This window comes from Plecotus auritus (genome assembly GCF_963455305.1).
Source record: "Plecotus auritus genome assembly, chromosome: 5".
Taxonomy (NCBI): domain Eukaryota; kingdom Metazoa; phylum Chordata; class Mammalia; order Chiroptera; family Vespertilionidae; genus Plecotus; species Plecotus auritus.
In genome coordinates, this window is record NC_137776.1 from 37,532,237 (window position 1) to 37,556,587 (window position 24,351).

General features: G+C 52.9%; 1 protein-coding gene across 9 annotated transcripts in view; it reads right to left on the bottom strand.

The window, feature by feature from the left end:
* The window catches only part of HDAC4 (histone deacetylase 4), a 244,085-nt gene that overhangs the window by 18,410 nt on the left and 201,324 nt on the right, over positions 1–24,351 (bottom strand). For 5 of the 9 annotated variants that reach the window (XM_080670455.1, XM_080670454.1, XM_080670449.1 and 2 more), the window contains 9 exons: positions 22,067–22,253; positions 20,281–20,414; positions 16,714–16,819; positions 14,210–14,256; positions 10,528–10,635; positions 8,432–8,487; positions 6,448–6,535; positions 4,491–4,610; positions 3,594–3,691 (listed from right to left, as the gene is read on the bottom strand). In XM_080670455.1, the coding sequence (XP_080526581.1) occupies positions 3,594–3,691; positions 4,491–4,610; positions 6,448–6,535; positions 8,432–8,487; positions 10,528–10,635; positions 14,210–14,256; positions 16,714–16,819; positions 20,281–20,414; positions 22,067–22,253 (944 nt within the window). Of the gene's footprint in view, positions 1–3,593; positions 3,692–4,490; positions 4,611–6,447; positions 6,536–8,431; positions 8,488–10,527; positions 10,636–14,209; positions 14,257–16,698; positions 16,820–20,280; positions 20,415–22,066; positions 22,254–24,351 lie in introns of all 9 variants that reach the window. The other 4 variants (XM_080670452.1, XM_080670453.1, XM_080670451.1 and 1 more) reach the window with 1 other exon arrangement.

Genomic DNA, 24,351 nt, shown 5'->3' on the forward strand with positions numbered 1-24,351 from the left:
CTTGGGTCCCTGGGCCTCTTGACTCTAACCCACTCTCACCCTTCCCCTCCCTGCCTCTCTTGCCATGTCTTGCTCGGCAGGCTTCTCCATACCCCACCAGTCACCACCACAGGAGGCCTTGGACCCATGCAGTATCCCTCCCTCATGGTTCCCACAGCCTCACTGCCATTGTCCTCAAGGCCACCTCCACTGCCAGGGTCCTTTTGCTGCTTGAAGCAGACCTTGGCTTCTGACTCACTCTGGGCAGGGCCCCAGCTTTCCCACTGGGCACTCTCCTCCCCCAGGTCCTCAGAAGAGCAGTGTGTTTGCTGTCTCTTGTCCCCACTTCCCGTTCACTCCTGCACATTCTGTCTTAAACTCTACCGACTGTCTTCCCTGAGTCACCAGTGGCCTCCTCCCAACTGCCAAATAGAGGGACACTTTCTAGCTGTTTCCTGGAAATCTGCTAAAACACCATTGACCCCTCTATGCCATCCTCCAATGACCCTGCTGTGCTGTCCTTCGGCCCAGCCCAGACCTGTTCCTCCTGGTTCTCTGCCCACTATCCCCACCCTCGTCCACCAGCACTTGAGCCCCCGTGCCCCCTCAGTTCTATCTGATCACCCAACATTTTCTGAGATGGCCCTTCTCACCCTGTTCCCCATTCTGGCCAGGGTTGCCATGCTTCCCTGGGCTTGTCCATGGGATCTAGTGCAGTCCACCCATACTGGAACCAACTCTGTCACCAAACTGCCACGAGATAGCCGTCAAACATGCAGAACACACCACCTTAGTCACCTGGCCAGAGCCCTGGACACTCACTGTCAGAGTCACAGTCTAGCTCCCTGGAGGCAGCCACACAGCCTCGACTGGCTCCTGTGGGAAAGCCCCATTCCCCGACACCCGTGCCAGCTCACTCCTGCAGGACTTGTGAGTGGGCACGGGTACATGCACCTGCTGCAGCCCTGTGGTCCCCGTCTGAGTCACCTGAGGGGGCAGGCACTGCATGGATCACCTGTTCTATCCCTGCCATCCAGGGCAGGGCAGCTGAACACGAGACTGCCCAATTCTGAGTTTCTAGCTTACACCTTTTGCTTCTAAAATCACCACAGAATGTCCTCAGGTAAAATTTAGAGACATGTTGAAGAGACATGGAGAGAACATGGAATGTCATGGACATTTCAACACAACAGAAAAGTTAGAAAGAAGCAAAACACACCTTAAGGACGTAACAAAAGTCAGAAGTGCCTCAACCTGACGCCGTGCCCGAAAGGCTAAGGAAGGCGACGTGAACCTGCCCGGCTGTTCAACCGCTGGGTCACTGCAGTTACCACTTTGGGATGTGCAGGTCCCCTGACACCTCTCAGACACTATGTCACAATGAAATCCAAATCACCACGTCAGAGTACGGACAATCCCGATTTCACTTCCTCACTGCTGATAGGTGGACCTGCTGGGCTGCCAGACGCAGGTAAGCGAGGGGTTAAGGAAAGTGCACCATTATCTCCTCCAGCCCAAGCCCTCAGCTCCTCAGCCAACTTCAAAGCCTCACCCCACTGGTTTGAATTAGGCCCCCTTTTCTCCTACAAGCCTCCCGCCCCAGGAGAAAGCGCCGCTGCTCCTGGATTTCATTAGGGGCAGTTTTCTTATCTCCTCCTCATCGCAGGCTTGATCTCCTGAAATGCAATGTGGCAGGCAGGGTCTGAGGAACACGGTGCTCCATCTGAGGCACGCACTGTCCGCAAGGCCCCAAGGGGAGCAGCACAGAAGAAAGGGGAAAACGGATCCTGACCCTCTTCCCCCTCTGATCAATGCTCAGGGAACCATAAATTGTAAACTTCAAAGTGCTATTTTACATTAAAATCAATAAAATAAAAAAACCTGAAACAATTTTCCTTTTCAAAGAAGTTATTTAAGCTTTAAAAAGCTCATTTGATAAGGTATCATCATGTACACACTTGGCAGGAGATTAAAACAGAATGTCGACAGCAACTCTGAGGGAAAGGTTCATCTTAAAGGCTGGCCTGGGGAGGGGGACAACTTCCAGGGCCGCCTGGCTGCCCCCCACCCTGCCCACCACCAATGAAATGCCAGAGGAGGTGCCGACTCGTCCGCCTAAGATCGGAGTGCACAGGGCACTGACAAGCTGCAAGGGCCAATCCAGTCGAACCTGGCCTGAAAAATGTCTGAAAGAAGAGAGAACTACCCAGTTTTTACCACTTCAAAGTCTCAGTTTAAAGAAAGTTTTACCTTCTCTGCCTAAACCAGGTTTGGGCTGTGTTGTGCCTTGGTCCCCTGGGTGGCACCAACATTCACTTGGGCACTGTTTACACCCCGCATGGTGGCATCTGGACACCTATTTCCAAAGGAACCCCTGAGAGGGCCGGTTCTCAGGCAGGAGGGGAGTGATGCCGAGTGGATGTTCCATACACATGCAGTGACCGCCCAGGTGGGGAAGCCACACGGGTTCAGATTTCATGAAGCTGATACTTAACTGTGCACATGAGAAAATTGTCAGATGTTTTGGGGCCTCCTTCTCTCTTAAATTAGGCAGGGTAATTATAAAAATTCCCTCATTAGACTAATGAGGCCAGGAGAAAAAGTAATTCAGTGTGAATCAGGGTAGGTCTTCTAAGAGATAACTGGCTCCTTTTCACAGACCAATTCCGTTGTTGGAGCGGCTGACGGAACGCCTCTCCACTGCAGACCCCCACACGCATGCTGGCGTTGGGGACTCGGACCCTGTTCTGAGGTGAGTGAGCAGATGCTGTGAAGGGTCCTGTGACCCACGCAGGTCTCACTGGGATGCGAGGCAGAATCCTCAGCAAAGCTTTCGCAAGACATGTCCTTAATGGATCTCAGCCTCCAGAGAAGGAGGCAGAAAGTCACTGGAGATGCCCCGGGGCACTAACTCCTGGGTTTTCTGAGATGGTCAGATGTCATCATTGAACAAAGCTCTCCTCCTCTAGAGGGCCCTGCCCCACCCTGAGCTACCCAATCTGCCATTTTAAAGTCAACAGAGGCCACCTGCGCTATAGGAATTACTTCAGTCTGGCCCAGATCAAAGCGGAAATCACCACTTGATGACAAAAGCAAACACTGAGGCTCAATTCTAGGGCCCAGAATAACACTAAGCAAGTGCATGAATGGGGAGGCCCTCTAGTTTATCAATAAAGGAGGAAGATCTTTTCTGTCTCCCGTCTTCTCACAGAGGTTTCTGGAAGCTAAGTCAGGAGACCACAGCCATCCAGATTTGAGCACCCACTTTTCATTAATACAGCACCTCCTGACCTCTTCACTGAACCATTGGGACCCAAAGTGCCCAGCCTGGAGCTTTGCAGACAAAGGTCAGAAGACAGCCTCAAAGATTCCACCTTCAGCTTATAGGAGGAACTGAGACCGCCCCCTAGGGACTCAGAGCATCACCCCTCCACATGCAGGATAGAAATGTCTGTCTCTGCAAGGTGCACCCTGGGGACGCTGGAGGGTCCTCCTGAGAGGGGTCTGGGTGTTTATGAAGGAAGGTGAGGGTCAAAGTCAATAGGAACTGAGACATGGGGGTGGAGTTCCTCGAGGCCCCTAAATGCCCGTGGACAGGAAGCCAGGACAGTTACCTGAAGGCTGCCAAGTACTCTGCATCGCCCATGGGGGGGTCAAGGCCACCAGTGAAAGCCATGTTGACATTGAAGCCCACGCCCGGCCCTGTGCCCACCTGTGAGAAAGAAACATGTGTCAGACCCTTGACAGACAGCCCCGGTGGTCCCACAGCAGAGCTGTGGCTGTGCTCCTCATGAGCTGTAACTGGTCCCTACAACCCTTGACATGCTGACTCTGATGACGGCATGTTTTCACAGAATTTGGGGCTCCTGCCCCGCCCACCTGACTTGTGGGTGCAGTGGGAGCCACCCTTTCCCTGGGCCATGGATGAACTGCAGCTCTGTGCTGAGTGACAGACATAGGCCAGCAGAGGGCCACTAGGAAATGCTTGCAGAGGAGACTGCCCTTTCAACTTCCTTCCGGGAAATAAGATCCGGAGGTGGAGCAGCTGTTTCCTTGGGTGGGATTCCCCACTGCTGGGGCTTCCACAGGCTTGGCTGGGCTGTGGGTGTCATGAAGTCTCTGAGCCTGTTGTCCTGGGACCCACTGTGTGGCATCACAGGTGAAAGCAGAGCACAGTCAGCCTGCCCGAGGGACTGGACAAGAGCAAGGCCTGCATAGCAGCTATTCCTGGAGTAAGAAGGGCACCCTGCTCCCTGCTCAGGAACACCTCTGTCGGCCTAGATTGGGATGGGAAACGGTCTCCAGGCCTTCACTTAAACATCAGACAAAAATCAGGCTGCTGTACACACACGGGATGGAATTCAGGCCAATGTCTGCCTCAAGTCACCTTCTGGGGTTTCCATGAGTGGGTAGCCCTTGCTTCTGCTGTGCAGATGTCCACTCTGTCTCCAGAGTAGCCCTGCCTTGACCTCCTCCCAAAGTCCTGCACACCTACAGGAGGCCCTGAGTACCTCGTCAGGCGCCCCGCTGCCTGGGAAGAAGTTGCCATCGTCGTAGCGGTGCAGTGAGATGTAGAGAACATTGGGGTCGCTGTAGAAGGCCTGCTGGGTCCCATTTCCATGGTGCACATCCTGAGAACAGGGAGAGCGGACTCAGTGCTGGGCCATACCAGGACATCTCTCAGGCTCAGTCCCCCAGCAGCCCAGCCAGGCCACTAACTTCATAGGAATGCCAGCCCCCTGCCCAGGAGTCGGTCAGAGGGCCCCAGGGACTAGAAGGAAGGGCCCCAGGACTGTGCCTGAAATCCTAGCACCAGAATAGACTGCAGGCTTTGGCAACAAAAGGATGGTGTTTTAACCCTGTCTGAAGGCCACAATTTTCCAGATCATTTGATTAATTTCTTGCTCGGCTATGTCTGTGAAAAGTGAGCAGCTTCCTCCTCCCTCTGACCATGGCTGCTGATGTTCGAGCACATGCGAAGTGTCAGCTCTGTGCCTGATGCTGGGGTAAGGGGGCCTACCCCGCAGACTGAGTGGCAGGTGCACAAGGCACAAAGCACTGTGGGCCCAGGTCCCAAACTAAATTGACAAACCACTTCTCCTAATCACACTGGGTGGCCAGGCTTCCACCAGGGCCTAGGCCCCACTTCCTTGGCCAGGACCATGAGGCCACCAAGACGGGGGCCAGTGTGCACATGAGGGGCTGCTTGCATGTCAGTGATTGGGAATACCACAGAACTGCTAGGTATCTTTCCCTTCTTCATAAAAGTCATCTGTGCTCATTATAGAAAACATGGGACCATGGTACATAAGGAGTTGTGAGAAACAAACACGTAGTCCCAGCCACCAGGAACCATTGATGCTGTGCAGACAGGCGGCAGGTGCACGCCACCTGTATCCTGTGGGATACGGCAGCACATGCCTCGGGGAGGTTCCCTGAAGGTTCCGTGCAGGTCACCAACTTTCGCCGACTGCTACAGCCATGCCTGCGCTGATGACGCAGCTGAGCTGTTATAAATCACATGGCACTTGTCGCCTTCCCAGCATTTCTAGTTATTCCCTTAGGAGCAACTAAGGGCTCAGGGACACAGGCGCCAGGCACACTGCAGCCAGTGACTCTGTTTTCACTGAGGCCACATAAATCACGTGGCTTCAGCCACCTAAGTGCCCCTGGACCTCCGTGACCAGCGCCCACATCTGGGAGCTTGCCGGGTATCTTGGGTTGTGTTTTGGTTATTCTTATCCAAGTGAGAGGACTTTGCATTATAAATCATACTCCTACCTGGTGTACCTAATTTTTTTCCTTAAAATTTTATAAAATTAATCATAAATACCAAAGAGAATACCCTTCACTCCCCCTCTCCCACAAAAAAAGAATTAAGTTAACACCTTGAGTATCCACCTCCAGTACCAGAACCCATGACCCTGATTGTGGAGTTCAGAGGTCACAGCGTTTTTAACTAGAGCTTGCCCTTTGGGGCACTGGGATTGTGAGAAGTGGCACTTCCTACAGGAAAATGGGGAAGGAACGTAAAGCAGCACAAATTGAGTTTCCGGTGCCAGTGCCGAGGCAGAAAGGGCACTTTCTCATAAGGGAAGCCACACAGTGGTCCAGGGGAGAGTGCGGCCTGTGCTCTCAGACGGAGGCACCTGGTGCAGGCTGCACCGTCTCCTCTTAAACCTGCTTCCCAGCGAGGCTTTGCCAGGGTTGCCCTCAACCACTGGCACATTTCTAGGCATTTTGGGAACCCAATTATTGGCAGGATCAGCTGTTGAAGTTGTGAAATAGATCCGTAACAGGTCTGGGTTTTATTTCCTAATTCTTTGAGATAGTTTCCAGAAGTTAAGGTCCCCAAATCTAGATGTCTAAGGAGGCAGAAATGCCTGCCTTCTCCCTCTACACGGGACACAGTCTTTCTGCGAGAATCCCAGCTCCCCCAGCCCTGCCTTGGGGAGGGAGGCCCCTTACCCAGTCCACTATGAGCGTCTTGCTCACGTTCAGCCTCTGCTGGAGAAGCCTGGCTGCAACAGCCACGGAGTTGAAGTAGCAGAAACCCCTGCAGGTAAGAATCAGGAGAAACGGAGAAAAAAATATAGGTTTGGATCAGGTGGGGTTTTGAGATTTTTTTATAGAGAAAGGAAGGTAGAGGGAGAAACAATCGATGAGAAAGGTAAACATCCATGAGCTGCCTCCTGCACGCCCCCTACTGGGGAGCAAACCCACAACCTGGGTAAGTGCCCTGCCCAGGAATCAAAAGGGCCACTTTTCAGTGCTCGGATGACGCTCAACCAACTGAGCCAGCCACACTGCCCAGAGTTAGATCAGTTTTTAGCAACTTGCAACAGAACCATCAAGAGTTTAAGAGAGTCTGGTGAATGTACAGTTTCTAATCAAGCAGTCTGAGAACCTTACTTGATGCTTATGATTGACAGACAGACCAGTTTCCTGTTTGCAGACGGCCAGGCTCCCTGTAAGAAAATCCATTTCACTTTGTATCAACATCTCCCTCTTACTGGCCTCTCAAGAGACACCATGGGCCACAGAACACAGACGTGTGACCTATTTTAGTTGCTCACTGCCCATCTTTCCACGTTCTAAGACATATGACAAGGATGTATACGGGCACCCCAGTGATTGACTGTAATTCCAGAGTCTTATTCAAGAGAGTAAGAAAAGCTAAGAAAGTGATCCAAGTAAAAATGAAAGTCTTCTCAGTCTAAACCTGTTTTTGTGGAATTCCTACAGAACCGAGTGGCCTGCTGTTTTGCTTCTGGAATCCAGGCTGCAGTCTGGGAGCCGCCCCCTAGGATGTGCGGCTGCAGCTCGGTGCACAGCAGAGGAACTGCACTGAAAACACCCCTCTGTCACCCACTGTAGCCATTTGTTTACTACTCAGAATTTCCAACACTGAGATTCAAGCTAGAAGTCACTCTGAGCACTGAGACAAGGCCCTGCTCCCAGGTGGCCTTGAGTGAGTGCTCTGGGTCATGGGGCAGCCAGTGACTTTTCAGGTGAGGCTGCAAATACTCCAACCCACATCCACCCACTTCTTCCTACACAAAGATGATTCCTTCGGATTACTCTGTGGTCCCACTGTGGTCTAGCGGCTTTACGAGGGCGTTGCCCACCCTGCGCTTCCTGGCTGCACCTGACATACCACCGTCTGCCAGGTGACATACCACGACTCATTTTTCAAGGCACAGTCCCAACCTCCTCCTAACTCACCTGGGCTATCTCCTGGCCAGGGGAGGTCATCGTGTTTACTGGGGTGGTTTCCTAGACCAATGAGATGGCACCTCACCCTGCAGGCAGCAGAGGCACGCTGCACAACACCTGAGGCTGAGTCAATCCTTGTAACCTTGCCCCAGGTGAGTGTGCACCAGTCACTGGGTCTCCACGAACGTGATGGATTGGACAATCCATACACCATAGGCACCACCTCGGCCACCGCCTCAGAGGCGCACAGCCAGGGGAATCCAGAACCCGGAACAAAGTCCAAAGAGCTGGCCATGAGGTCATAACCCTGGGACTTCAGCTTCATCATCACCATATCATAAGCAGTTACTTGAGAGGTCATAGTGAAAACAAGTGGAGGGTTTGACCCTGAATGCTCAGTAACAAGGACGGGCCACATGGACTCGTCTATACGATGTAAGTTTTCTCTCCCAATTTTTTGCATCACACTTAACAACTGACTTGTCTAGACTAATTCTGTGGATTCCTTTCATTCCTTTCCATTCTCCGATTCACCTTTTCATCACACCCATCAGCAAAGTCGACCTTTGACTCCAGAGCTGCTCGGTTAGTCACTCATGCTAGATCGGGGACACTTGGTGCTGAAGACATGCAAGCACATTCCACATCACAGGAGAGTTGGCAGGTGGCAACTTCAGTCCTTTAAGGAGTCAGACACCAGCCCCTCCCCCACTTGCAGGGCCATATGTCTACTTACATGGGTGTGCTCTCCTCTGCGTGATGTCCTGGAGGGCGGACCACGGCAAAGCCATTCTACATACAATACCAGACATGTGGGGGAAAACAGGGAGGAAAGACTGGTTTCACATCAGTGAGAAAATCATACAGACTAAATGGTTAGCAGACTCAGAAGATGTGGATTTATGCGGAACCCAGGGCACAGACAGGAACAGGATAAAGGGCTGACTGCAGCATTGCTGAGATGGCTAGTCTACAAGCGATTGTGGTTACTATGGGAAAGTCATCCCTGACTTTCTACCTTTGCTGGCCTGCTGGCCAGGGTGGACACTGCTCAGTGTGAGATTCTGGGAGGGATGGAGAGAACCCTTAGTCCACCTCTGATCAGGACTCTCCAGGAAGCAACCTGATGGGGTCCCTGGGTGTAGATGAAATAGAAGGGGCTCAGCTGTGGGACAGATGTCATGTCCCAGTTTGGCCTTGACGTGCAGGTCTGTCATTATCACTGCAGCTCAGTGTACAGGGGAATGGACCACATGAAAAACAAGCCCATCAGCACCTGGAAGAAATGTCTCAGAAGCTGATGGGAGCTGCACACCCCTGCCTTCCGCTGGGACCTTTAGGTCAGGTAGGCTTTAAAGAACCATCCACTTTAAAGACACTCTGTAGCTGCTATATACACTGCACAGGATGTATACATTGTATAGAATGTGTGCACTGTTCAGAATGTATACACTATATAAAAATAGTCTCCATGAGCATCTCTTGGTCTCACCAGCAACAGGAAGCTGCATGATCAGGCTATATACTCAGTAGTGCAGACCCATCTCCCTGCACACAAACCTTGTGCAGCAGTGTTCAGAGTGCAGACCACAGACCCTGGGGACCCTGGGCCCCTCCAGGGGCAGCTGTCATAATGACTCTAACCTTTCCCACTGTGCTGGCTACTGTGTGGATACACTGGTGTCACAGCAGGAACTCAGGTACTTACATACAGTGTGATTTTTGCCACACATTTGCAGGGGAAAAGGCAGAATGTTCTCAATGAAGCAGTAAACTTATCGATTTCATCAACTCTCGACCCTGAACACACGCCCATCCCGTGGAGAAGCGTGAGGCTGTGTGAGCAGTTCTGCTGACCCGAGCCTGGCTGCTCTCTGCAGGAGCACCAGTTTTCCTCAAAAGCACTGCCAGAAAACCGCTGTGCACACTGAGTGAATAGGACTTCCTCAAAAATAAACCAAGTGAGCTGTCACCTCAGGGAAAGTGGCACTCAGTGGTAGCTGTTAGCGCTAAGATCTGAGTGTTCAAGTGAAAATAAGCCAACGTTCGGGGAACCTGGATGACCACTCCTCCTGGCACTTAGAAGACAGTTCTGAGTGCTGACTGTGCAGGGAGATGGGCAAGGCTGGGAAGACCTACATCACCCAATGAGCCCATATTTCCAAGTGACCAGTGTTACCCAGGTCACGTGTAGACACGGGATCTATTCAATGTGTGAGACAGGCCAATGGATTTTCACGTAAGAATTACAGCTCACTGACTGTTTCAGGTGCCACATTGCAACTAAATTCAAGAGAATTCCACTTGCTGAATTTTGGTGCGACATCAAAGAATATCCACAATTACCTCAAAAAGCTACTAAAATATCCCCTTTCCCCAATTCCGTGTCTGTGTGAGACCGACTTTCTTTATGTACTTCAACCAAAACAGCATGTTGCCAGAGAGCACACAGAAGTAGCTATGAGAACCCAGCTGACCTACTGAGCCAGACAGATATTTATAAATATTTTTGAAGTTTCTCGGCTTCATCTCTAATATGGTCCATGCTGATGACACAACTTACACACACAAAAGTTTTTGGGATGCTCCAATACTTCCTTAAGACTATAGTGCTTGAGGACCCATACCTTTGAGGACAGCTACATGATGTTTATACAGATGTATTAAATGTTCCTCTTGATTCACAGCTGTTGCCAGAACAGGGTCCCCTCTTTGTGCCTCACTGTGCCTGTCTAGAGGGGGAGTCGCAGTGGCTGTTTTCTCCCCCACCCCCCCGGAAATGTCCAGGCAGGTTTCCTGCTAGGAGCCCGTCTCTGCTGTGTGCTCACTGACCTTCAGCTCCCCCGTGGCCACCTTGAAGACCAGCTCCACCACACAGCCCACAGCCAGGCGGGCTGCCCCCGATGAGTGCACCTCGTTCCATATGGTGTCACTGTCCACCTGTGGAAACAACACTCAACAGTGAGACCTGTACCGTGGGCTCTTGTCCCAGAGCCTGTCTCTTCCTCACCAATTACAGAACATACCTTACTTTTTTTCAAAGGCATGCCAAAAATACTAAGCAAGAAAAGAACAGTGCCTGCACCAACACTAGTGTGTCTGGGTTTGTCCCTGCTGGAGTATCACTGTCTTCTCAGCTGCTCCGACACACTCGAAGCTGAGTACAGATGTCAAGGTTGCCTGGTCAGTTCCTGTTTGTTTTTACTACAACTGCAGTCGAGTTAAACTAACAATTAGCAAAATGAAATGTGAGAAGAATTAGAGGTCTTTCCAAATTATGGCCTTTTGTGCAGAATTTAATTAGAATCACCAAATACTTGATAAATTCTACAGGAATGGAGGCATGGAGTGGGGGTGAGGGGAGTGAGGGTCTCCTGGTACATCCTGGTGGACCATGTGCCATGCTCTGCCAGGTGATGGCATGTCTGCCTGTTCACTGCCACTGTGTGCAGACATGTCAGGAATTTGTGTGTGTGTATTGGTTTATTTATTGAGGCATACTAGGTTTTTTAAGGCTGGGAGAAAAGGAGACAGAGACTTAGGCCCCAGTTTTGTGAAGAGTGTCTCCTTGTAGAGCAGGGGGAGAGGGGGACAGGATAAAGCATAAAACCCCTGGGTGCTGTGCCCCACCCACATGTGCCTTGGCCACACACACTGCATGCCCTGTTTTGGGACACAGCCCAGCGAAGATTCTGAGAAGTTGTGCAGTAACTTTATTTTTAATACCGCGTCTGAAAGTCTATATGAGGACCCTCCTCTCCAAATTCATCTCCTCCGAGCGCTGATGCTCTGGGACCCCAAAGACAGAGGCCGAGGCAGCAGCACACTGAGATGTTGCTGCCAAACCTGTGCCTGCCCCTCCTGGCAGGTGTGTCCTGGTGCACAGGCTCTTGCCCACCTGATTACGACACTGACTATTCATGTGGGTGGATGAACTTCTTTCAAGGAAGTCTTGAAGCTGTGTCTTCAAAGCCAGATGCTTTAGAATAAAGTACATTTCTGAGGGGTTTGAGCCACTGTCAGATGAGTGCTACTTCTTGAGGGTTATTCTTTCCAATGACCAAACCTCTATGTTCTTTAAATAGTTTCCAAATGTCAAAGGAATGCTGTGCGCTTCCCCAACTCTCCCAGCTTTGATATTCAACTTCCAAAGCCCGGCTTCCGAGCTAGGGCACACTGCTCTGCTGTCCTCGGACGGGCCGTTCACATAACCATCTGCACCCAGCCCTGGCTGCAGAAACACCTCATAAAATCAAAGGTGACAGACCTTGACTGACAACCAGTGGGGGTAGCCACCAGCTGCCTGTGCCTTCAGGAGGACGACACTTTCATGGGCAGGCCAGCCCCAAGGCTGCTCCTCTGAGGACCGAAGGCAGTTTGGGCAAAACCACTCAGGCTATTTCTCTCTACAGGCGAAGATTTGGGCTTTAGGGCCAAGTAACTCAGTGTGGGGAGGGAGTGAATTCACACACCATGTACTTCGAAGGTCTCTGCTCTCCCCCTGCCCACACTGGGTCCTGTACCATCCTACCCAGAGCCAAGGACAGCCCCTAGCCCCACAGTGGGATACCAGGATCTTCCACTACTTCAGGGCTGGCCCTCCAGCTGCTGGCCACTAGACTATGGATAAGCCTGGGATGGTCAGCCCTCAGCCCCGAGTTCCAGAAGCATGAGGTTCTGGGGAGGGAGTGCAGCCTGGACAAGTGGCCCTGTCAGGAGGCGACCCTGCTTAGAGCGAGGTGGCAATGTGCCTGTTAATTCAGGGCAGGACCCACTGCACGCGAAGATAGAGTGGATGGAGAAGACTTTCCACAGAGACTGGGGTGGACAGACGAGGTGGCCCTTTAGGAGTGCAGAGCACGGGCACAGCACTCAGCACCAGGGCCCACCAGACAGGGGACTCACCAAGTCCTCACCAAGGGAAACCTGCAATAACGAGGAGGTGAGCAAAGCAATTTCTTTTACCAGGGTTGAAAAGAGATAAATCACCTTAGCCTTTTTTAATACAGTTAAGGAAGAATGAGTTATATACCTAAATACTAATTTAAAGCAACTCAGGAAAAAGGGAGCAGCTTCTCTTACTGCTCCATAATGTTCCCACCCACCCTTGGGCTCCTAAAGTCGGCTGTGCTTCCTGAAGCCTCCAGGGACTGGACCCTGGTGCTGGAAGGAGGTGCTGAGGCTCAGGAGGACTGTGCTGCACCAGTGACACAGGTAATTATGGAAACAATGGAAAGACACACCCTGTGGTTCACACTCCTAATTATCCCACAGGCGCCCCTCTACCAGTCCATGTGCTGGGACTTTTGTCCCTGAGCTCGGGAGCTTCTTGTGCCTGGGTGTGAGCTGGGCTCTGGTCAGCCTGTGGTCAGGTCTGGACTCACACTGGGAAGCGGCACCCGGCTCAAGGTCCCACTCAGCTTTCATTTGTAAATTGTAAGTCCTGCCTTGCCCCGTGCTAGCTGTAGGGCTGTGCGAATCCAAACCTTTTCAAGTCTGGCCAGAAATTTGCCCCGAATTAAGAGATTGCAGCCTACTTACAATTCAGAATAAAACAACTCTAGGAGGGCTTGGTGGTGGATGAATAAATGCCGCTGATTCCCTTTCTGACGGGATAATTTTCAAAGCAGCGATTTTTGTAAAGACTCAGGAAGAAAACAATTTTGTTTCATTTCCATAACAGAATCCAGACCTTGGGCTTCACCCTGGGATCTGTAATTACACGCACACCCTGCCGCTGCGCAGTTTCAGCCCGACAGCTTTGTTGTCCACTTGGTCATTTCCCGGGTTGCTGGGACCTCAGGGCCAGCAGATCGCCAGAAGGAGGCCCGGTCTCCCTTTCAAATGCAGCTCTGTTCTTGCCCCCACCATCCCTCATCCAAGTGGGTGGGGGCCGGGAGCCCCTTCTTTATTACAGAGGCTTTGGTTGGGGAGACCCCACCTTCCCTGAACTGAGGGAGGCTGACACGCAGACCAGAAAGTCCTCCTAGTTCAGTGCCCACATTAAAACTCAGGTTCCCATAAGTGTCTCCCTGACCTGATCTGATCTGCTTAAAAGCATGTCAGAGTTGGAAAAGCAGTGAACACACCAAGCTGGCAGCTTCTGGAACTTCAATGGCCCCTAAACATCAGGCTTCTGCAGTCCGAGCTTCACTGGGGCTTGGGTTTGGACATCAGGACAACCACGGTTTTCACCACCTGAGTCGGGACGAGCAAACCTTGCTCTGCAGCTAGGAGACCAGCCTGCACACCCGATCCCATTTCCTAAGGCAAGCCACGGGTGCCAGACGACCCTCCCCAGGAAGGTGCCCGAGTCCAGCCATCAAATGCTCACAGGCTCACGGGGCCTTTGAAGCCACACGTGTGAGCGGCAGGGCAGCCCGGCCGCCAGCCCGTTTATGGAAAACACCTGGCAGCCATTATCCACTCGGCAGAGAGCGAGGCGGCGGTTTCTGTGACCACTGGGACCCTGAGAACAAACAGGACATTATTTACACATTAAAGATATACTTACCCCAACACCACCACAGGGCAGCCTGACAAACATGGACGTCAGCGAGCCTGCAGGAGAAGGAGAGCCAAGGTCAGAGGGCCAAGGTCACAGGGCGCCTGGCTGAACTGAGCTCAGAGTAGGCTCTGGAAATGCTGCGGGTTCCTGAAAGGCATGGGTACCATCATACATTCCCAACTGAGGGCAACCTAGTTTCAAAGATAGAACTATACCCCCCTACGCTGGGGTGGCACCTGGTGGGCAGTGGGTCCTGGGCTTGCGGGACCTTCCTCAAGGCAGGAGTGGCACCCACGGGTGGGCTTTGCTTCCAGCCAGAGCTTGTGCACCTTGCATGGCAAAGCCCCATGCTCCTGAAGGCTGTGTCTGAGCAAACCTCAGTTATCTGATCTGACCTGGCTCCATGGTGAGCCTCACTGCCGACCTAATGTTGGGTTAAGTCCCAAGAACAGACCTGACTTTGATCCATAGAGAGCCTCACAGACGGCCCTAACGCTGGGTTAAGTCCTAAGGCCCCAACAGCCCCTCCCATCCCAGGTGTAAAGAGGGAAAGGAGATGGAATACAATGAGCCCTTCAGACACAAGGGATCTTTCTAGAATGTGAATAAAGACAGACCCATCCCCACTGACAAATGTTTGAAGTTCACCTGGATGGTGCATGAAGTTGGCCATCTGGGAAGGCCTGCCCAGCCCCAGAACACAGAAGCAAGCCTCCCCAGCCCTTCCCAGGTCACTGCCATCAGAAGACGACCCCCTGACTTCCAGGAACACCTAGGAGGGTGACTGACCAGCCCCCTCGAGTCCACCGTGCACTGCAGCCCAGCCGAGCTGTCCCTGCACATCCGCTATACAGGTCTTACACGGGACTCAGGAATTTGTGGATTCAATTAGAAGAGGAAGAGAAGCCACCCAGCCGTGTTTAAACACCTAATTAGGGTTAAGTTAATACCTGAGATAATCACCAGCTATTACTATGTCTGGGACACACAGACTGATGACAGTGGCGTGTCCTGGTGAGGACAACCCTCAGATTAAAGTAGATCCCAAGTGGTGAGAAGGAAACCAATCAGGAGTCCTCGTAGCCACGTGAACAGATTTTAAAACACAAAGTTTAGCAGAAAAGAAAAAGTAGAGTGATTTACAGTATCATGGGTGCAAACTGCACACACTTGACGCTGCCCTGTGACTAGGACCTCCCCGAGGCTGGAGTTGGGGTTACTGGTTCGTGCTGTGGCAGCAGGACCACAGGCCCCTCTCCCAGAAGGAGGAGAACACTCCAGGCAGCGAGACAGCGAGACCTGCGCTGAAGCAGCGACATTTCCTGGAGGATCCTGGAGACTCCGGGGACTGGGCACTTCTGGTCACACTGTGTGGCTGTCTTTTGCATGTAGCCTCCTCGGTCAGTTCATCCTGCTGAGGCCACTTATCCTCTCCCCACTGTCCACTGTCCTCATCTCTTAAGGTTCCTTTCTTCCAAACCCTTCCTGGCCCCAGGCTAGATGTCCTTTCCTCTGGCCCTACAATTCTGGCTTGTTTCTGGACATGCTCCGCCCACTCTGCACCACAGCTCTAGCTTCCAGCCCTCCAGAAGCCATGTGTCCCTCCAGAGCATTTGTCCCCTACCTTGGCTCAGACTTCCCTGCCCTCTGCCTAAGTACCTCTCCATGACAATGGGATGAGGGGCCTTTGTACCCCAAACACCCCCCAGAGCTGAGAGACACAGTTCCTTTTTGGGGTGAGTAGCAGGTTCATTCACATGAAGGTGTACATGATGTACATGTATAGTCTACGTCATAAACATCCTATGACTGAGACCACATCCACACCCTCCTCCACGGGGACCAGGAACCTCTCTCCTGCTCCTAGCCAATGGTCCCCACACTTTTACTTATGTTTTTACCTCCTATGTCGTATCTTAAACCACAAGAGCTGAGCTTTGAAAAACCAAGTAGCAAGAACAAAGCAGAGAACAAAAGTGCCTCTGTGGGGTGACGGCTCCCAGGCCATGACAGTGGAGGGAATCTTTGGTCCACACCCTGACATCAGCTTTCCCAGGGCTCACAGTGCATCATGGGGAACAGGGTTCAAGACAGCAGAGCATTGGGCAGGGCTTGGACCAGGTTCCCTGCAGGCGAGGGCAGGTGGCAGGCTGGGAGCTCGAGCATCTACCTCTGCTGTCTCAGATTCTGTGAAACCAGTGGTTCCCACACCATTTCCTACATGGACACAACCAAGACTTGGAACCCCACTAGATACACAGGGTGAAAACTCCTCCTCCAGCACCTCACCTTAGAACTGGACGCAGGCCCTACAGAGAAGGGCTCTCCCTGCCTGGCTGCCCGGGCAGAGCCTGGTGGGTGACACTCACTGTCTCAGCCACAGCTTCAAGGGCCAAGGACGGGACGTCCTCCTGTGACCAGGCACAGAGCTGCCTTGAGTGAGCACAGGGCTGGAAACAGCCTCGGGCAGTAAAGTTAGGAAGGCCTCGGAATACCTAGACGTTTCTTACTGTCCAGTTTCTGCCTGTTGAGGGGGTTCGTGCCGTAGAGCAGGGTGTGTGCCTCTGAATGCACAGTCTGCAGCTCCTCCAGGGTGGCCTTCCGTCCTCGGATGCACTGTGGGGACACAATGGGAGAGGTCGCTCATATTGCCCGAGTGGTCTCAGGTTCAAGGGAAAACCACCACCCAGAGGAAACTGAACTGTATACGTGCAGGAGCAGAAAGTTATTTGGTTATTGCAAAATACAAAGCAAACCTCACCCTACACAATATTTCTTAAATTTCCAGGAATGGCTTACTTTAATTGTAACTGAAAAATGTTTAAAAAGACAATTCCAGCCTTCACTGCTTTAACCTTCACTGTCACACAAATAATCTGGCATCAAATTACTATTCTATTTCCCCACTGCCAGGGTCTGGACTCAAAACAGAGAGGATTTGCCAAGGGCAGTGGGGCTGCTTCCTGAGTTCTCCCTGAGAGGAGGCTGGGGCCCGCATCCCCGAGCACTACCCAGTGCCGGAAAGAAGCAACCTTCCGGGGAGCCCAGAGAAACGTGAATCGGCCCTGGATCTCCATCCACGCCTCTCCATCTGTATTTTTCTTTTTCTTTGGTTTAGAAATTACCCAAATCAAGACTTCAGTGCTGTTTTCAGATTTCCCCCAGAAATTAACATAAAAATTACTATTCTTTAGTTGAGTTACATTTACTTGACCTTATAGCAGGAGGGGTTGGTTTATGAGATGAGATTAACGTTGACATTTTACACTACAGTGGCTTTCTGAGAGTCAGAACACAGCCAGAGGCCCTGGTGGTGGTGGTCTGGGGACACCCTGGGCTGCCAGACAGCGTGACACTCCTGAGCACAGATCCTGGCCAGCAGCTTCTCCTGCTCCTGAAACCTCTGGGGTGATCTGGAACTACTCAGAATAGGGCAGCTTCTCCAGAGACCGTGCTGAAGCAGGAGGTAAAAGCAGAGGGAGCTGGCTACAAGCTGCCTGTGGCTGCCTCATTGCTGGCCCAGCCTCAGCGTGGAGGGGAATTAAGCTCCCAGGAAAGATCCACTCACTCATCTTTCAGCACCATTGCAAGTCCGATGCAGCAGCTCGAGCAGGGGAGCCCACCCAATGGACACCCCCATAGTCATCTGCCTAGAGTGAGGGACCTTGTCTAGGACACCTGGGATCCTGGGAAGTCCCTCTAATTTCTCCTGTTGGGGGTCAACTCCTATAAACGTGTCCAGTGCCAGGCCATATACTCTGCCATCCAGGGGACTGTGCTGGGAGCCAGGTGTGAGGGGTGGTGACAGAGACACTGTACTCCCTTGGGCTGAGTGACCACATATCACCCTGAGCTAGGAGGTGCAGTTCAAGGTGCACAGACCACCCAGGTCCCTGAATGAGTGCTGTGTGGAGGCCACATGTTTCCACCCAGACTCCTCTAGACCATTGTGCTGACTTGGGTCTGACACATGAACCACAGGCTCCTCCCCTCCTTGGTACCCGAGTCCTGCGGGTATGGGGACCCACTGCAGTCATCAGCAAGAACAGGTTGGCGCCCCCTATGGTGCCAAAGAAGATGGAAAAGGGTTGAAGCTTTATTCTTCTGTGTTTCATGTCTCACCCCACCTTGCCATATTGGCTTTCCCGGCTGAGAAACTACTGCAGAGGCCTCTGGCCTCCTTGACCCTCTTGGGGATGAGGAGGGAGGGACAGGAAGCTGGTCACAGGGATTTCAGATGCCCCAGCAGCCCTATGGAGGAGAAGCAGGGCCAGGTGGTCTGCAGGAGGAGGAACAGGTTACAGCTGTGTCTGCTGGGGCGATGCTACCCCCTAGTGGTGAGCTCTGGCGACCCAGAACAGGTGCCAAGCACAATTCCTCACTAGTGGTCACGGTCCTCCCCAGTGGGCACTAGAGGACAGGATTCTGGACCGGACCTTTGTGCCCCATTCCCCTCCAAAAATCACGTAAAAAACTGGAAAAGATGGGGAACTAAAGTTCCTAAACATCCCAGCTTCTGGAGGAGGAGGAAGAGGAGCGGGACCAAAGGGGGGACTCAAGTGGGGAAATGGGGCGACTTGAGTGGGAAAGTAAGGGGACTTAGATGGGGAAGTGAGGGAATTTGCGTGGGGGACGGGGGGACTCGAGTAGGGAAGGGGGACTCGAATGAAGCAGTGCGGGGACTCAAGTGGGGAAGGGAAGGGACTTGAGGGGGGCTCAGCAGGGTCCTGGATGTGCTGGCTTTCTGCGACATGCCTGCCCCAGCTGTGACCCAGGAGGCTTGGGCTGTGATGCACAGATATGGACAGTTTGTCATCAACTGCAGGGCCCTAGCTTCCCAGAGTCACTCTGCAGAGCAGCATGTGCCATCCATGTCCCATCCCTGGTGTTGTGGGGATTCCCAATGTGTGGGAGACACAACAGGTCCCACTTAACGGGTACTTGTGGACTGGGACCATTGTCCTAAAGTATCCTGGGATTTGGGTGCTGCCAGCCCCTCCACAGACAGGACTGTGAGGTGTCCCTGAGCCTGGGCCCCTCCTCATGCACCCACTAATGGCAAGGCCTCCCCAAGAGTTACACTCCTTCATGATGCTGCACTCCAGGGCAAAGAGCATGAGTTGAGTCACTCCATGGAAACATTTTCCCCATCAGCAGGATGAACGAACGTCCTTCATGTTACTCAGCAGAGCCTTCCTGTCCTCACAGGCTGGGGATCACTGCAGCCACATGTGGGCAGAGACTGGAATCCCGGGCCCTGATGGGCCAGGAGGTGGGGGCCCTCCTTGTCTGAGAGCGAGACTGGACTTCACTAGCCCAGGCAGTGGGGAGACAGAAGACCAGCTGGAACCCTCTCACTCCACTTGGAGAGGGTGGGGGCACTATGATCGTGAACCAAATTCCAACCAGACCAGACAGGACCAGACTGTGACTCAAATTCCCACACCATTCAACAGCCCCGTGGGAACTTGGATTCTGAGGGGTACCTCAAACCTGACACTTTCCACATACTGGGAGAAGCTTCAGGAATGTTAAGTGAGAGGACACTGAAGAAAAGCAATAAGGCTCATTTTCCTGTTTCCCCAGCTCCTGCTGGAGGGCGGCCTGCGTGCGTCCTGGGAGCTGATGGGAGAAGAGCCTCAGAATGGTTCCTCCAGGGGAATGGACCAGACGGAAAATAAGGGGTTTCAGCAACAGTGTGCTGGGAGAGAGTGGAACAGTGTATGATGAGGGTACAGGACAAAGGGTTACAGAGGGACCAGGGGGTGCAGAGACAGAGGGGTGCAGGGGGATAGAGGGAAGCAGGGGGACTGAATGCAGGTGGACCAGGGGATGCAGGGGATCAGCAGGTACAGGGGGACTAGGGTGCAGGACAGAAGTGAGCCTTCCTTCAGGAGGCCTTGGGCTTTTAGGAAAACAGCTCTGGGCATCTTCCAGAAGGCAGGCCTGAATATCCCAAGCTGCCAGTCCTCATCATGGAAATGCTCACAGGCCCCTTCCCCACAGGGTCCCACACTCCACACCGGATTCCTGCAGGCTGTGTGGGCCACCCTCTCTGCTGCTCTGGGCAGCCTTACCTCGCATTTGCCTCGAAGGCCAGTCTCCTGTAGCCGAGACCAGATGCTCTGGATCCTGCCGGCATGCTCGGGGTGGCTGTTGCTGTTCCCGCAGGTACACTGGTGCTTCAGCATCAGTGTGTCATACACCAGGCCTGCAGGGAGGCAGTGGCGAGACTCTCAGAGCAGCAGGGGTGCTCGGCAGCAGGCTGCCCACCACCAGCCCAGAAAGCTACCATCTTGGCAGCAAACCACCACTTCCACAGAAGTGGACAGAGGCTCACATCGTGTCCCATCCTGCAGGGACGATTCATTAGAAAAATCAAAGTTCATCAGAACCCCTCAACTGCAGTTCAAAGAAACAAAAACCAAGGAGAAGTCGAGAGGGAACTGGATAACGGCTTTTGTGCACACCTGCCCAGAATCGAGCCGACAACACCTCTGGGGTGTGGTACTCTGACCGTGACCGAGTACAGGGTGGTACCCTGCCCAGAATTGAGCTGACAACACCTCTGGGGTGTGGTACCCTGCTGGGTGGGAGTAGGCAAAGGAAAAAGACACGAAAAGGAGGCCCACCCTAGGACTCCGATCTCCAGCATTAATGCTGTGCGGCATTAATGTTGCAGAGGACCATGGAGACTTCCAGAAATGAGATTTTGGCCTAAATAGCCAAGTCTATCTGCCAGGGACCCACCTCTCTCTTAAGCGGTCCTAGTGGACTGTACTGTCTGAGGCTCCTAGGTTCAGAGGAAAGACAAGGCATGGTCTCTGCAGTGAGCTGTGCTCCGGGCTCATCTTGGCCAGTGGCCAAGATCTGCTTCCTGCCAGGAAGGGCCACCTGCTGCCCACATAAACCTGTGCAGTCTCTGGTCTCCTTTCTGAGAAGCAACAATTTCTGGATAATCACTACTTAAGTTTTTCTCTGAATATGGACAATATCCTTCTAAGAGCTGACAAAGAGAACTTAACCACACTTAGACATAACTGTGAAAAAACTAAGACATTTTATAAGGACTGTTTGAAGGATGAAACCATTCTGAATTTTGACATTTTTTTTTGGTTAATATATCATTGAAAAGAAACATTAGGTGAAAACAGTGTTAAGAGCAACCCTGGCTTCCTTCCGCCTCAGGCCGGATGTGGCTGGGCAGCGGCACACTCACGAGCCCAGTGCCTCAGACCCCAGTGGGTGCCTGGCTCAACCACCCAGTTCTCATTCCCGACTTGTGTGTGGAGCCTTTCAGGCAGAAACAAGATTCCCGCCAGCAGATGTGTCCCCCGGCTCTGGCGTGGTGAGGTGGGGCAACACAGAACAGCACAGTAGGAATTGTGACCACTGGCAACAAGGAGGACAGCAATGCGGAGTCCAGGGCCCTAGGTATAGGCTCAGCTCAAGGAAGGGACAGAGGAGAAAGGGCAGGTTCACTGCCCCTGCTGATGATGACAGGGAGGCGTCCAGCCTGCACACGCACACTCACGCTGGCCTGGGATGGACCTTTCCCTGGAGGACAATGACTCTCTGGGACGCGAGGGTGGGCTTCTATGCCCAGGAGAAAGCCCCCAGGATTATAGATGGAGGGCAGGGGAAGGGAGCCTCAATGAGCCATCCATCTGGCCCCCCACTCCCCACCCAGGGAAGGAGGTTGGGCCAGGTGTGAGGCTGCCCTCTAGCCCTAGAAGCGGCCTGTCCCTGACACCTTGCCCTGAAGCACACCTCCCAGACAGACGTCTGTCAAATCCCGGCTGCCCTGCCAGGTAGCCCAGGGCCCAACACCACCCCTACTCCAGCCCTCCCTGCTCATGTTACCTGTGGTGAACCTCGGTTTGCTGGGGGGCTCCTGCACAGACATGGGGAAGGTGGCAGATGCTGGGGAGGACTGTGCCCGGGACAGAGGCCGGTGGCCGCCGAAGGACACAGGGATGCCAGCGGCCTCCATGGAGGCCTGGTAGTTCCTCAGCTGGTGGATCCGCTGCTGTTCCAGCAGGAGCGCTTGCTGGGGGGGGGGGGGGGGGGGAACACATTTTGTTGCTTCAAAGAAACCTCACCTCCCTAAGGCTCTGCATGTCCTTTTCTCATGTATCATTCATCCCTCTGCCCGCCCTCCCCTCCACCCGCTCACCATCGTGCCATGCACAGTGGCACCTGGATGAACACTGGGGATGGCCACCAGATGCCCCAGCAGCCTGCAGCAGCCCTCCTGGTCGACTCTGTTGTTGTCTTTGTTTTGACCAAGAGCACTTGCTCTGCATGCCAGAAACCTGGGCAGAAAAGCCTACCGCAGAAGAGAAATGCTAACTCTACTTCATTTGCCACCATTTCCCTGTCCTGGCCCCTCACTGTCCCACACCCTCACTTGAGGACAGGAACGACTGCTGAAGCAAGGAAGATGTGAGCCATCAGGTTCCTGACACCCAGGGCCCAAGCAGCTGGAGTGACAGGGCCGGGGGTATGTGGCTGTGCCTCTGAGGCGGTAAGGACCTACATGGACAATCCCAGGACCGATAGCCATCTTTCAGAAAAAAAAAAACAAAAAACAACAACAAACAAACAAAAAACAAAAACACAGAGTAGAAAGGGGTGAATTAAACACGTACATCAATGAAAAGTTTCCCCCCCCCCACAAAAATCCTGTTTCTGTGTGAAGAATGGCTTCTGTAAGAGCACAAATGCAACCAGGACCCAAAGTCTAAAAGCCAGCAGATCTCTGACCTCTCTCCCTCTGCACTGCTGGCCAGTGGATATAAAGGAGGACTCTGGAAGGGGCTGTGGAGGCTGCTGGGACAGAGGGGCTCCAACCCAGGGCTGCAGTGCAGGGGAAGTGCTAGGTCTGTGGAACATGGGGCCACTCAGTCAGGGCCTGAGGGAGACAGACCCCGATGGGATGCTGTGGACAGGCTGAGGTGCGTGTCCTGTGGGAGGCAGAGTAGAGCCACAGGGAGTGAGGGGCAGGTATGACCCTGCGGCCAGCCCAGACAGGCCTGAGGAGCTGCTGATCCCCAGGGCCACCCTGGGACAGCAAAGGAAGGGGCCACATCCTACTTTATAGGCTGAGGTGCCAGAGAAGCAGAGCCTGCCAAATCCTCTGCGAACGTGCCTTAGTTTTCATATATAAATCTTGTCATTCTGGAAGGTCTGTTTTCCCGGCTCCTGGGGGAGAGGCAGGCACACCACAGGCTGGGCGGTGTGGGGGGGGGGGGGGGGCAGGCGGTGGGGGGGGGGGCAGGGGAAGAGCCCTGAGATGCTGGGAGGACCTGAGCAGGAGGCTCCCCTGGACGCCGAGGGATTCACACCCAGCTTCAGGGCCACCTACAACCAACCAGCCCTCTTCCCAGTACAGGTTTTCCAAAAACTCAGACACAATGTCTCACGTTTATATCTGCAAATTGCTACTTGCACCATTGAGTTTCCCTGATGAGGACTTCTGCTAATTATTCTCCAAAGAACATAGAAAATTAGTGTTTTTAATGACTGCCTCAGGCTTGGAGTACAACAAGGCTATTTTTCCTAAATAAATGCTGATGGCTTTATCATCTACAAGATATTTACCCTAAAAATTTACCTAAGTACTTTTCAATCTCATATCCGGTACTAATAACACACTGAATTCCAGTTATAATAAGAAATCTGCTTCCTTCATAACTCCGAAACCTACACAGATGAGGGGATGAAGCCCCGTGGGGTCCTGTTGGCCAGGACAGCCAGCCAGGCACTCCTGCTGCTAGAGCTGCACAGCAGAAGACAAGGTTCCTTTGGTTGGAACCTCTCTATTTTCATTAAGTGCCATTTCCACTGCACTTTGCAGAGCAGTGGCTTAGTGCCTGGGTGCTAAGAACGTGGCCTGAGAAATGCAAGATGGTCCCCCTCTGAATGAGAAACAGAAAAAGCACTGTACAAGCAGACAGCTGCAGGGCCCCCCCATGAAATCCAGAAAGGGTGAAGGGTGTGGCCTGCCACCACCCAGAGGCCTCTAGAGAAATCTAAGGTCCTGTGTGTAACAGGTGGAGTCTTTCCTGGTGCTGCTGGGGGAGCTGCAGAGGGCCACATGCCTGGGCTGTCAGAGATGAGTGGTGCACAACTGGATGGCCAGGACA